The sequence below is a fragment of the Pteropus alecto genome, unplaced genomic scaffold, assembly GCF_000325575.1.
Source record: "Pteropus alecto unplaced genomic scaffold, ASM32557v1 scaffold146, whole genome shotgun sequence".
NCBI classification, from domain to species: domain Eukaryota; kingdom Metazoa; phylum Chordata; class Mammalia; order Chiroptera; family Pteropodidae; genus Pteropus; species Pteropus alecto.
Window position 1 is genome coordinate 19,729,353 of NW_006442107.1, and position 14,052 is coordinate 19,743,404.

The 14,052-nt window shown below is 35.6% G+C and overlaps 1 protein-coding gene across 2 annotated transcripts in view; it reads left to right on the forward strand.

Moving 5' to 3' along the window:
• Window positions 1-14,052, forward strand: part of CDH2 (cadherin 2) — a 194,784-nt gene that overhangs the window by 21,378 nt on the left and 159,354 nt on the right. For both annotated transcript variants that reach the window (XM_015595693.2, XM_015595694.2), the window contains exon 2: window positions 4,988-5,099. In XM_015595693.2, the coding sequence (XP_015451179.1) occupies window positions 4,988-5,099 (112 nt within the window). The remainder of the gene's footprint in view (window positions 1-4,987; window positions 5,100-14,052) is intronic.

The following is a 14,052-nucleotide window of genomic DNA, read 5'->3' on the forward strand; positions in this document are numbered from 1 at the left end:
TGTAATTCCCCAGGCAGTATGCTGTTTCTTGCTGCCTTATTCTAGCTCAGGCAGTGACTGCCTGGGATGGCTTCCTGTCACTCTGCCACTGCCTGGCTACTCCTGGGCTCTGCTTGGGAGGCCCCGAGATCGCTGCCCTGGTCTCTCCTTATGCCCTCAACATATCTCTACTTCCCAGTCAGCACTTTCTATTGCAGTCACCTCTTTATTTTACTCCCACATTCAGCCTTGAACTCCTTAAGGGAAGGGGCCATATCTTGTTAGTTTCCCACGATAAATGGGCACTTAGTGCATGTTTTTTGAAAGAATTGTAATTATTTGTTGTACTTGGAAAGAGTATAGGGTTAAAATCTTGCCTCCTCTCTTTTCCCAGATGTGAGATCTTGGGTATTCACCTCTAAGTGAGAACCTATTTGCTCGTTTGTAAAATGTAGATAATTTCACCTCACTCGGGGGCCTGTTGTGAGAAGTAAGTGAAATAGCAATGTTTTGTAAAACTTAACAGTGTTTCAGGGTCCTAATGCCTGTTTTTTTGTGACCAAGAGTGTGTGTTTCACATTTTTACATGCCTAAGCGCTTTTAAGAAATTAGAAGAATGATATTTTTTGGCACTTGAAAATTAAATGAAATTCAAATTTCGATATCTATAAAGTTTTATTAGAATGAACAATATGTGTTCATTTCCAATTTTCTATGACAGCTTTTGAACTACATCAGCAGAGTTAAGTAGTTTTGACAGAAATTCTGTGGCCTACAAAGCCTCAAATATTTGCTCTCTGCCTCTTTGATAGAAAACATTTGCTAACTCCTGCGTTATTCAAATATTAGAAAATGCATGTGATTCACAGCCTCAGCCTTGCATCACAGGGAACTTTTTGAGGTGAGAGTTCTCTCTCATCTTCAAACTTTCAGAGCCTCATCTTAGGCCTGGCAGAGTGATCAGTTAATGCTGAGGGAAGCCACAGGTGCTGGGTTTTGGTTTTTTGAAAAGGAGGATGTTCCTGTTTATTGAGCTGGTTGAAGAAATAGTAAGGTTCCCACTTCTGGAGGTGTCAAAGGGTAGGTGGACACCCCTTTTTCATGGGTTCTTGTAGAACAGGGTGTCTCACCCTTGACCCTATTGACATCTTGGGCTTGATAATTCTGTCTGGGTGGCTACCCTGTGCATTGTGTAATGGTTGGGAGCATCCCTGGCCTCTAGCCACTAGTAGCCAGTAGCATCCCTCTCCCAGTTTGGACAACCAAAAATATATCCAATTGTCCCCTGAGTGCCATATCCATGCTGCACTGAGAACCACCGCTGGAGAACATTCAAGCATTAGCTACGGGTAGGACTAGAGCTTTCAATGTCCAAAAAGCTGTTGTCACCAGAGGCTTCACGAATGGAGTCAGTTTCCCTGGGTGAATCAGGGAATGAGGTCTATAAGTCAGACCTCGTACCAGCCCTGGCCTTGGAGGGCTGAGCAGTAAATGAGTTATCAGTGCACTAGAGCAGTGCTTGGCACGAAGTAAGCCTGCTATCTCTCCAATTTTAAGTTCGTATTCATTTCAGTGCTTCCTGTTTGTTTTTTTTGAACATCTTAATTTTGTTATTTTTGGACTGAATGTTAAGAGAGGAAATCAGTATTAAATTAATAGAGAGAAATACATGTTTTAATAATTTTATGGATCCCATTTTTAAGAAAACACATCATAGATTAATAACAGCATATTATTCTGTGGGTTCATATTGTTTTAGGGAAGAAGAATTTAGGAAAGGTTCACCTGTTTGAAACAAATATGAACATCTTATAAAATAATGCAACTCCAGTGGTTGTTTAATATTGGTAGCCGGCATTTCTTAGAGACGGGCTTTACAAACATGGTTTCAGGAATCCTCACAGCCACACCGTGCAGATGGGTGCACATTTCTAAATGAGGAAAATGAGCAGAGAGGCTGAATAAAAGGTAGCATGTTGAGGATAGAAGTTCTCTTTTCCAAAATAAGGTGGAGACAGATACTCAGAAATGAACATTCACAGTATTACTGATGGACTTGACATGGTCTTGAAATTCTATTCCTGTGGGTTTGGATGAGGAAAATATTGCTGCTTATTCCCCTACTTTAGGGCAGAGCCACTAGAAAGCAAGACACTAGTTGTAGAATTAAAGAAAAGATTACTATATATGATGATGGATGTTCACCAGACACCGTGATGATCATTTCACAATATATAGGAATATCAAATCGTTATGTTGTGTACTCGAAACTTATATGATGTGTTATATGTTAATTATATCTCAATTTAAAAATAGCGATGTAGGATATGGCAATTATATCTCAGTTAAAAAAGTTTTTTTTTTTTTTTTTTTTTTTTTTTTTTTTTTTTTTTTTTTTTTAAAGTGAAAAAGAAAAGATTACAGTTTTTCTCCAGTCTTTAGCATTTGTTGATCGCTGGATGTGAACCGAACCCAAATGCCCAGGTTAGGATATGATTGGTGTTTACTCTGCCTCCTGTTATTTGTCTCTGGCCTGACACCCCTGCCAGTGTCTGTTCCCATCTACCCCACTGGATTGGAACTCTGCCGCTGCCTCCCTTTGTAGAAGCCTGGACTGGAGGCGAAGCAACAGATTCCTAACCCATCAGTACACAGACTTAGAACACATTGGTCCATTTTATAAGGTGGGTTGGTATTGGTGCTTTTCCTTTATTTGTTTTGGTTAGGTAAAAGCAAAAGCTTTCACTTATTTAGTGCTTGCTCTGTGCTAGGCCCAGGATAAGTGCCTGGATATTTACAGCTGGTAAGTGACAAGATATCTGCCAGCGTCCCAAACTTGAGGGATATTGGAAGCCCAACTTCTTCCTTCTCAATTAGTCCCTAATATTTTCTTGTTCTTATTATGAAATATGTAGAGCATATAAAATATATAGGGAATAATATAATTTGTACCCATGAGCCTACATACATCTTTACATTTTTGAAAGAAATGAATTATTACAAATAAAATCAAAGCCACCCATATAATCCTTCCTGATTCCTTTCTTGTCTTGCCTTCTCTGAGGTAGCCACTATCCTAAATTTGGTGTTTATTACAACTTTATACGTTTTTATATTCTTACTATATATGTGTCAATAACATTACATTATCTTTTATAATTAAAATTTATATATAAAAATGGAATCATTGATCATACTTTTTTGAAAAAATTTTTTGCAAGATGCATAAGGTAGTGTGCTTTGTTCCAATCTGAATTTGGAATATTGCTTAACTAGATTTCTGAACTTACTAGAAATAATAATCATCTCTAGGTTGATTTATAATTAGATTTCTCTTTCAATCTTACATGGAGGTTAAAGAAGCTGACTTTTTGTTTGTTTATTTTGATTTATAACCCTGTATATAAATGTAGTTCCAAATCTTCCATTTTAATGCTGTTGAGTGTTCTTTTTTTTTTTTTTTGGCTACGTGAAATTTATTAGCCCATTCTACTGATGGGTGTTTTGGTAGTCTCCAGGTCCTACTGTTTTAACCATGCTGCAGTGAACATTCCTTTATGTGTCGACATGAGCACCCATGGGAGATATACCTCCCACGTAGGATATGTCCACATTCGTCTTTACTAAAATTTTCCATATTGTCCCCCAGTATGACTGTACCAGCTTTCACTAACACCTGTGTGAGAGCGTTGGTTGCTCTGTATCCTTGACTTGGTACTCGAAATCTTTTCTTGCACGTAGCAGACTTAAGACTGTTAATTTTATGGGTCTGAACTAATATCTCACTGTTACTCCTAATGCTTTTTTTCAAAATAAATACTATGTGATATTTAACAAAGTTTAAATTTATTTTTCTCTTTATTTTACCATATCTGAAAAGAACAGAATATTAGATGAGAATTCAATTGGATACTAGGTTAGTCTGAATTTTTGTAACATTAGTATTCGCAAAACTTCCCATGCATAATCCAGCTACTTCTTTCATTGTGAAGCTTGCACTGTATTGTTTCCTTCAGACAACTGCTTTGAGGTTGGAGCTTCTCTTTCTCCTTCCTCCCAATTTCTGAATTCCTCATCAGTGTAGACCACTCCTAATGCTGGCCCAGCAAGTACCGAATCCCTCCCTCCCGCAGCCTCCATTTACTCTTCCTCCTCCTGTATTCGAACTCCGCTCAGTGCAGGGTGAAGTTTCCTAAAATTAATGTGAAAGCTGCACGAGTTCTCCTGAGAGCTAGTTATTCTGTGATGATGTCAGTAGGGCTGGAAGAAGTAGTGAAACTAACTCGGAGGGGTAGGTGGATAGCACTCAGTATGATTGAGTTTCAAGCACACTAGGTAGTTAACTACCTATGTGATTATAGGAAGATGGCAAGAGATAGTTACTTTCCAATTTTTAAGTATAAAAAGGAAACAAAATTGTATTAATGTTTATTTATATTTTTAATGTATCCCTGCCCTTGAAATTAGAGATAAATATACATTGGATTGATTGGTTTTACTCGGTATAAAATACTCTATGTCCTGTAATAAGTATATTGCAATTTCGTTTTTTAATTAACAGAGACATAATGAAACAAACTGCACAGTCAGGTAATTAGATGAGAATGTAAAAAATCTACATACTTGAATGTACACTTTTTCTTGAATGAAAAGCTTCTTTGGTGATGGTGATTTGTGGAGCCTACAAACTGTTTGGCTGTCTCTTCCCCCAGGTCCAGTGGCTAGTTCTTCAGTCACAATGACCATTTTAATAGAAATGTTCAATCCTTAGAACAACCTAGAATGTGTGTTATTTAGATTTACTGGACAAGACAAGTGGGATTTGTTTCTTCTACTCCAGTTATCAAAAAGAGTAACCATTTGCCCTCTACATTCTAATTGTAAGCATTTGAAAACAAAGGGGTTGTTTGTACATGGTAGTTGAAAAAAGAAGATATTGGGCCAAGTGGAATGTTTCTCAGTTGAAGGAGGCAGCAATCATTGCACATGCTTCTTTCTTGTGTTGCAGGCATCTGTCAAGGCTTCTGGTGAAATCGCATTATGCAAGACTGGATTTCCTGAAGATGTTTACAGTGCAGTCTTATCGCAGGATGTGCATGAAGGACAGCCTCTTCTCAATGGTACTATCTCAAAAGATGTATTTGCACATACAGTATCTAAGCTCTTGAAATAAATTAGCCATTAAATTCTCTAAACCAGCTCTATTGTATAACAAGTATGAAATTTTCACAAGCACTCTAACGAGACTTTAGGGACCTTGTTTTAGGAGACTGTAGGGACCTTGTTTTAGGGTTACGGAAGAGTTCATGAATCTCACATGTGCAGTATTAGAAGGCTCCTGGTCTCTTGCAAACTTCAGATTTCTTCCATTTTTAATTTACAGTGGAAAAAATTATGTAACTAATTTTTATAATTTTTCTGCATGTGTTTTACTTATTTTCAGGACTATTTACCAAACATTTGATTTTAATGGTTTTAAAAATTATTTACAGTAAAAAATCCAGTTAGTATTATGAATTAAAGAAATTAATATTATCTTTGATAAAACATGCCAAACTTTAATATTTAGCTAAATTGTAATGAACAAATTTAGCAGATAAAGTCTTGAGGCAGGAGCATGAAATCCATATTTCTGTTATGACATTGTTTATAGAAATTACTAGATAGCTAATTTGGTTGTAGCATATGTGAATTTCAAATATAGACTCATCTCCTATTTGCATATGGATCAAATTCATTATAGTTATCATAAGAAAACTCTTGCCAGTAAGACTAGATAAGATCGGAAATAAAACTTGAGAGCCCCCTCCTTTACCTTTAGTTGAAATCAGGTAAAATGTTGGTCAGTAGTATTTTCATGGACTTATTTATCATTACACAAAATGTCGTTGAAATGTGAAAGCAAGAAGAATTGATTAGTAAGTTGTATTTAAATTCTAATTCTCCACAACTTGTGCAATATCTCCGAGGCTGTTTTAGAGAGCTGCTTTTAGAAAATCTGTGCAACCTCGACTAATTAATTTGCACAGGGCTCTACCACACAGCCTTAATTGAAGTGTCTCTGTGCAACTGATAAACCTTACTGGTGTAATACTTTAGAATACCATAGACAGAGGACTTTGAGGTGTAAATGGCCCCTTAGCTACTAAAGGTCTTTGGTGCAGGTTATCATTTTATTTTTGTTTCTATTCTAATTGTTATTTGCTCACACTTATATGATTTTTCTGAAATTGATTTTTTAAAGACATCTTCTTGTCCCTGCCTCATTACATGGTATTTTAATGAGTAAATTTAAAATCAAGCCTATCTCAACACTGAATTGCTATCTCATCTAGTTGGTAATGGTTGATGGGGTAGGTTTAATTCAAATCAAAGTGTTGATTTTGTTTAACTTAATGTGAGACTTGGAGTCCTTTTGCATATGTGTCACTTTTTTAAAATATGTAAATTATTATGTGGCATCCTGGGACCTATATGACCTGTGAATATTATTTAAATATTGAAAAAATTATATTGATACAATTACATAGAATAATACAGACAGATAAAAAAGTGTCAGTGGAATTTGTTGTATTTTTGAGATTCATTTTTAAAAGGATAATTCCTTCTCCTAATCTCTTTTCCTACAAGCTTGTAATTTCTTGGTTGGAAATAAACATATGGTCTGTCACTAGAAACCATTGATTTAAGATTTAAATATGTTGGCATGTTAAATAGTTTTGAAAATAAAGCCTGTTTTTTGATTATTAGGTAATACTGGCGACAGAAGAAATTGGGCATAGCTGCTTGCCAGTGTCTTTTAGTAAAACCTAGACGCTTGGAATTTTGCTAGAGTTCTAAATGGGAAAGACTGAAAATACTTTTGACATTGTGGTCTCCAAAGTCACTGAGAGAAGTGTGTATGATAATCTCCGGTAGAATTTCTATGGTTTGGGTATGCCCAGTCGTTACCGTATTGATTTTTTTAACCTTAAAAAAAAAAAAACATGGTACACCATTACTTTTTTTTCTTTTTCATTCATAAAATATGTTAAAGGACATCAGCATCTTAAAGCTTAAAACATAAAGTTCAAAATGTTGATTTGTAGAAAAAATCAAGGTTTTTGGGGGAGGAAGAAATCTTACTCAAGCTTTTGAGAAACATTGACATTCCTTTTTACAGACACGTTGTCACCAGTTATGTTTCTTTTGGAGAATTGTTACTTAGAGGAATTCTAGATTTTTATCTTTTATATCTTTTTGGGGTTTTTGGTGGCATGGTAATCCAAAGGTGCATCTGTACACTGAAACCAAATACCATGCCATAATCGTGTTCATGAATTCTGTGGGCTACAGTGAGTCCATTCACCTCATGTGTGTACTAAAGCTGAAAGAGCGATCACTTTTGCCAGGTTCTGTGACCAAAATTTTAGTGTTTAAGGAAAGAAGTAATTGTACATAAGAAATGTGTAGCAGTTTCTAAGGCATTTGCCTCATGGCAAGCTCTACCATGTTAAGATTGACTATGGAGTTGGGTTATGTTGAAGTTAAAACTGATAACTCTTGATACTTTCTTTAATTTCCTATTGATGACTATTGAGGAGAGAGAAGGATGGTGGTTTAACAATATGTATGGTATGGTTTCATAGGCTACATCCCTGGGACACTGGACTTTGTATAAAAGTTTAACATTTTGGTTTAGAAATGCCACAAATGCTGATTATTTTCCAGATAATTCAATAACATAATCTTTGTGAAGGTGCTTGAAAAACATTCAGTATTAGGTGGAGATATAAGATGATATTAGTCATGTTACAAAAACTGTGTAGAAAAAGCAGGAAATGTAAAACCTGGAGTATAGTTTAGAGAGAATTCCCTTCTCTCTCTTCTCCTTTTATTTTTTGCCATCATAATGATTTTTATAGAAAGAATGGATCCAGTGAACTAACTATATCCCTCCAGTTTCTCCTCTGGCTTTCATCAGGTTTTTTTTTTGTTTTGTTTTTATTTTTATTTTTATTTTTTTTTCAGTAAAATCATAAAGAGGGCAAATGTATTTTGTGACTAACCTTTACATTTCATGCTTTTATAGAAAGAATGGATCCAGTGAACTAACTGTATCCCTCCAGTTTCTCCTCTGGCTTTCATCAGGGTTTTTTTTTGTTTTGTTTTTATTTTTATTTTTTTTCAGTAAAATCATAAAGAGAGCAAATGTATTTTGTGACTAACCTTTACATTTCATGCTATGTCATGTTGAATATTTCCTCTCTTTTGAAACTAGTTCAGTATTTAAAAAATGGCTATATAGGCCTGTGTTCCATTTTGTTAGCAAAACCAGATTTTGCTTAACTGTGCCTCTATTTTTATACTTTTCCAATTTTTCTCTCATACATATAGTGCTGCTATGGAGATTCTTTTTTAGACAACTTTGATTTTTAAAGATATTTTCTTTGGGACTTTGTCGTAAAAAGTAGAATTTCTAGGCCAAAAGGAATGTAGAGTATGTAGGGCTTTTTTTTTTTTTTTTTTCCTTATTTGCATTTTTGTAGAACTCTTCTTTACAGGGCTAAAAAGACTGTTAGTTCTTTTCTACATCCTCATTACCATTAATTTTATAATGTTTTCCTTTTCTTGTTTCCCCTAAGGTGAAAAACATGCCTTTTTTATCCTGTGGTATTTTTCTGTGTTTGCCTTTATAAGTTAGGATCAATTTTAAGCATTTGTTGCCAACCCCCTCATTTTACAGATAAGTAAATTGGAGCTCACAGAGATTATAGGCTTTTCCCATGATTATACAGCTCTTTAGATTGTTAGTTACAGATCTGGAATTAGAACCCAGGTTTTCTGATTCCTAATTTAGTTCCAATGATGGTAAAATGATGATTATAAAAGTTCATTATGGTTTACAGCACAGGGAAGAGTAGGGGGTAATGGGAACTAATCTAACTGTCCAAGTGTCTTGTGAAATGTTTATTTTGGAGCTGGTATTCCTCATTCCCCACTTAACTCCATGACTTGTATGTTACTAGACATATTTTGGAATTGGTGACTCTAAAGCAGTCACACCCCCCAATAATGAAAAAATGTCTTTCAATTATTGTCAACATTAGTATTTTGTGCATGTCTGTTTACAAGCAGAAAAATTTAAGGCTTTAGAAAAGAATATTTAGTCTTTAATGTTTAACTTACACTCCACTGAACTAGAAAAATCTCTTGTGGTAGCACATTACTTGAAAATAAAATAACTGCAATCATAAATTTTCATTCTGTCACCCAGCAGTGTATCTGACACGATGAAATAACCACCACACTGTGACATTGCAGAGGATTTAGGCTGTTTTTAGTGTGGATGTCAAGAGTGATTTTCCCGTATGTTTTGCATTGGTGGTCTGCACGCTTAGACATTTCACTAAGTAAACTCCTCCATTTCTGGTCCACATAAATAGCAACCTGCAATTACCAAGAATATTTTCAGTAATCCATTCATACTCCCCAACTCTGGGCAGTGCATGATGATTATTTTCAACTAGATGGAATTTGATTTAGATTAGTTTACTTACTGATTGAGGCTTGTCCACATTAACACATTCAGAGGAAGCTGTAGTAAGGTTCTTTAGATGACAGGACTGAGATGTTTTTTATTAGTTTAGTTGGACTGTACAACTGCACTGCTTTTTAAAACAACGTGAGTATTTTTCGTACATGTGTTATTGAAATGGGAAGCTATATATATCTTAGGCAGTTCTGCTGTGTTCAAGGCTTATATTAATTTGTTATGAAACCTTGGTTTTTGTTTTAATTTACTTTTTTATTTCAATAATTTTTTTTTGATTATTGAATATATAAATGTTTTAAAATATTTGAAAGTTAAATATATACATATTTATTTTATACAGTCTGCCAACCACTTGCAATTTACTTTTTTCTAATTGTGGAAAAAGGCACTGAGTACTAAGGATGGTTCTCTTGGATATTGATCATCAGTTCTCTGGTATTGCAAATGAAACACAGCTATGTAGATTCTGAGGGATGGAGAACTTTTATTTAATACCTTGTTTGTTTGTTTGTTTTTTAAGGGCAATTAAGTATATAATAAGATCAACCTAAGAATTAATGAAAACCTTCATTTTCATTGTAATCATTTAGACTTTACTTAATACTTGGACTATCTTGGATGCCTTTTGATATATTTTAGGTCCAGCTTTCTTAATGTAATGCTACACACTAAGAAGAGCCAGTTTGAGTGGTCACTTTTTTTTTTTTTAAAGTCCTATTGTAGTTATTCATGATTCGAGTAGCTGAAGTCTGCTCTCTTACAAAGTAACAGCCAGATCTGTGTTAAAGAAAGTTAAGTCACACTTCACTTATGAAAATGTATTTGCAAGAAGGTAACCAGATGGTTTAAAAGTCATCTTTTTAGTATCAGAGAGCCCCTTTCTCTCTCTAGTGAGCATCTAATGGGAAATAGAAAATAAATACAATAAATAAGATTTACTGTATGTTAGATGGTATAAATGCTATGGAGAAAAATTAAGCAGAGAAGGGAAATAAGGAGAATGTGTGTTCTGTAGTTTACACAGGAGAGCCACGGGAGTTGTCATTGTGTAGGAGACATTTGAGTAAGAACTGATGTTGGAGATGGTCCAAGAGCTATAGATAACTGGGAGAGGGAACATTTAAAATAAAGCAAATAGCAAGTGCAAGGACCCTGATTCAGGAGTGTGTCTTGAATGTTGAAGGAGCAGCAAGGAGCCTGGTATGACTGGAGCGGAGAGAGGAAGGGGCAGAGTTGTAGGGATGCGGTCACGTGAGGTTAGAGCAGTAACGGGCCAAGAGGGGACTAGGAGACCAGATAGGAGGCTAGTGATAATCTAAGTGAGAGAAAATAGTGGCTTAGACGAAGGTGGTAGTCGTAAAGGTAGGAAAAGGGGTTGGATTCTGAATATTAAAAAAAAAATTATTCAAGTGAAATTCATATAAAATTAACTATTTTAAAGTGGAATTTAGTACATTTTAATATTTTGCAGCCTCTGTCTAGTTCCAAATAATTTTCATCACATCAAAGTAAAACCCCTTATCCATTAAGCATTTTCACCTAAATCTTCCCTCCCTCCATTCCACAAACCTTTTATATCTGGCTTCTTTCACTTAGCATAATGTTTTAGAGGTTATAGCATGTAGCAGTACTTCATTCCTTTGTATGGCTAAATAGTGTTTCATTATATCTATGTATATAATTATATGTATGTGTGTGTATATACATACATATATATATGTGTTATATATATGTATATAGTTGACAGTTTGTAAACTATTTGTTTACCCATTTATTAGTCGGTGGACATTTTTGTCTATTGTGAATAGTGCTGGAATGGACATGTGTATACAGGTGTTTCTTTCTGTTATCTGTTTTCAGTGCTTTGAGTTATACAGCTGGGAATGGAATTGAGTGGTCATATGGTAATTCTATGTTTAACTTTTTGAAGAACTTTCACACAGTTTTCCACGGCACTTGAAGCATTTTATATTTCAACTAGCAATATTCAAGGGTTCCAGTTGTTCTACATCATCCCCAAACTTGTTATTTTTCATTTGTTTTGATCGTAGACATCCTAGTGTGTTGACTTGTATTTTTCTAATGACTAATGATGCTTAGTATTTTGTAATGTGTATCATTTGTACATCTTGAGAGACATACTCAAGTTCTTTGCACATTTTAAAATTAGAGTGTTTATTTTTATTTTTGAGTCGTAAGAGTTTTTTATATATTCTGGATATTAGACCCTTATCAGATATATGATTTGCAAATATTATCTCCCATTCTCTAGGTTGTTTTTTCATTTTCTTAATAATGTTCTTTTAGACAGAAACATTTTCGACTTTGATGAAATTTAATTTATTATTTTCTCTTCTTGCTGTTGCTTTTGGCATCATGTCTAAGAATCCATTGCAGAATCTAAGGCCATAAAAATTTACCCCTATATTTTCTTCTGAGATTTTTAAGGTTTTAGCTCTTAATATTTAGATCACTGACCCATTTTAAGTTAATCTTTGCATATGGTGCGAGATAGGTGTTCAGCTTTATTCTCTGACAATGTTTTGAAAATAGAGTTGACAGGATTTGATGGATTGGATGGGTGGTGTGAAAAGAGGAGTCAAGGATGACTCCTACGTTTTGTCTGAACACTGGGAAGGATGTTAGTCACTGGTGGGGAAGATCAGGAACTTGGTTTGAATCTGTCAAGATGAATATCAGCGTTGTCAAGGAGACATTTAAATATGGGCTTAGGGTTCACTGGAGTGGGCTGGGCTGCAGAGAGGGGAGTACGAAGTGTATAAACAGTAAGTTAAGCCATGACCCAGGGTGAAATCTCTAAGGATCTGAGTGTGAGTAAGAGAAAACTGAAGAAAGAAAAGAAATGGTTTCATTTTGAGCCTTTCAGCACCCTACTGTTAGAAATCAGGATTAGGGGCAGAATGGAAATCGAGAATCATCGGGGAGGTAGGAGAAAAAGGCAAGTGAGGGAGTGTTTCAAAGGAAGGGAGTGATCATCTATGCCAGATGCTACTGAAAGGTCAGCTCAGATGAGGACTGAGAATTCATCACTAATTTTGCAATATGGAGGTAACTGGTGTCTTTAATTTGGGTGCATTCGACAGTCTGGTGGAGGAGGGAAGCTGGATACAAATTGAGTTTTTCTTTAAAAGGAAGGAGAAGTGGGGTCAATTAGGGGATTTTTCAAAAATGGGAGTAACATGTTTGCATGATGATGACAAAGAATCCAGTAGGGAGGGAATAAGTGATGGCGCAGAAGAGAGGAGATAATTGCTAGGACAAGAGCATGGAGTAGACTAGAAAAATGAGATTAAGTGGGACTCAGAAATCTATTTTATAATAAGCTCCGCAGATATTTTCATGTACCTGCATTTGGGAACCACTCTAACACATTTTGTTGAGTCACTCCTGGAATGGTTTAAAATCCTTTATTTCAGCTTGATGATTTTGTGTCAGCAGACGGTTTGCTCGACAGAAATGGCAGATAGGATAAAAATGAAACCCTTGTGGTATTCGATGATATAAACAGTGTTTTCATTGCTATAGCATCCCTGACAGATGGTTATCCAGTTTCTGCAAGAATACCACTGCCACTCTCTCCCCCCAAATGAGGAGATCACTCCCTTACAAAGTCTGCTCCATCTTTGGAGAGCTCTAACTGTTAAAAAGTGGTTTCTTAAAAAGTTTAACTGAAGCATATGTTCCTAAAATTTTTACCCACTGGTGCCTGTTTCATCTTGGCACCACACAGAGCAAGTGTATTCTTTTATGTTTTGAGGTCATTTATTTTATCATCTTTCATTCAACAAGTGTTTTTGAGCATTTGTTATGTACCAGGGCTTTTCAAGGAATGGAGCAATGGTGGTCAACAAAACAGGCAAAACCCCTGTAGTAGGAACTTAGTTTTAGAGATCTTCAAATACCTGAACATAATCACGTAGACTCCTTAAAGCTTTTCTGCTGCAGGCTAAATATCAAACATTTTCTTTAGCAGCATTTGAGCATTCTGGTCTACTCTTTCTTTTCAAATAGAAGAAACTGAGGTTCCCTCCACAAACGAGCCCTTGCTGTCTGTGCCTGTGCATGCCGCTCAGGCTGTCTTCTTGCCTCTGATGTGGATGCAGCACTTCTAGTGCAGCCCAAAGGGGATGGACATGGTGTGCTGTGGCATCATTCTGTTGACCCCTGTTTAAGATTGTGGTTAACTAAAACTCCTGGGTGTTTTTCACATGAACTGCTAACCATATTGTACTTGTAAAATTGATTTTTGAACTAAAATGTTAGACCTGTAAGTTGAATTGTTTCAAAAGGGCTCTTGGTTCGATACCATCTGGAGACCCCACTGGCAATCCAAACACATAATAGCCCCAAGAATCAATGCCAGTACTTATTTTAAATCCTCATTCGAACAAAGGTACATATATATGGTAACATCTATAAGTTTAAGATGATATAAGCTGTCAAATTGATGGATTAAACCATTGCAGGTATATGAATGTATAAATAATGGGATTTGGATCAGCTCAGTTACTGCCATT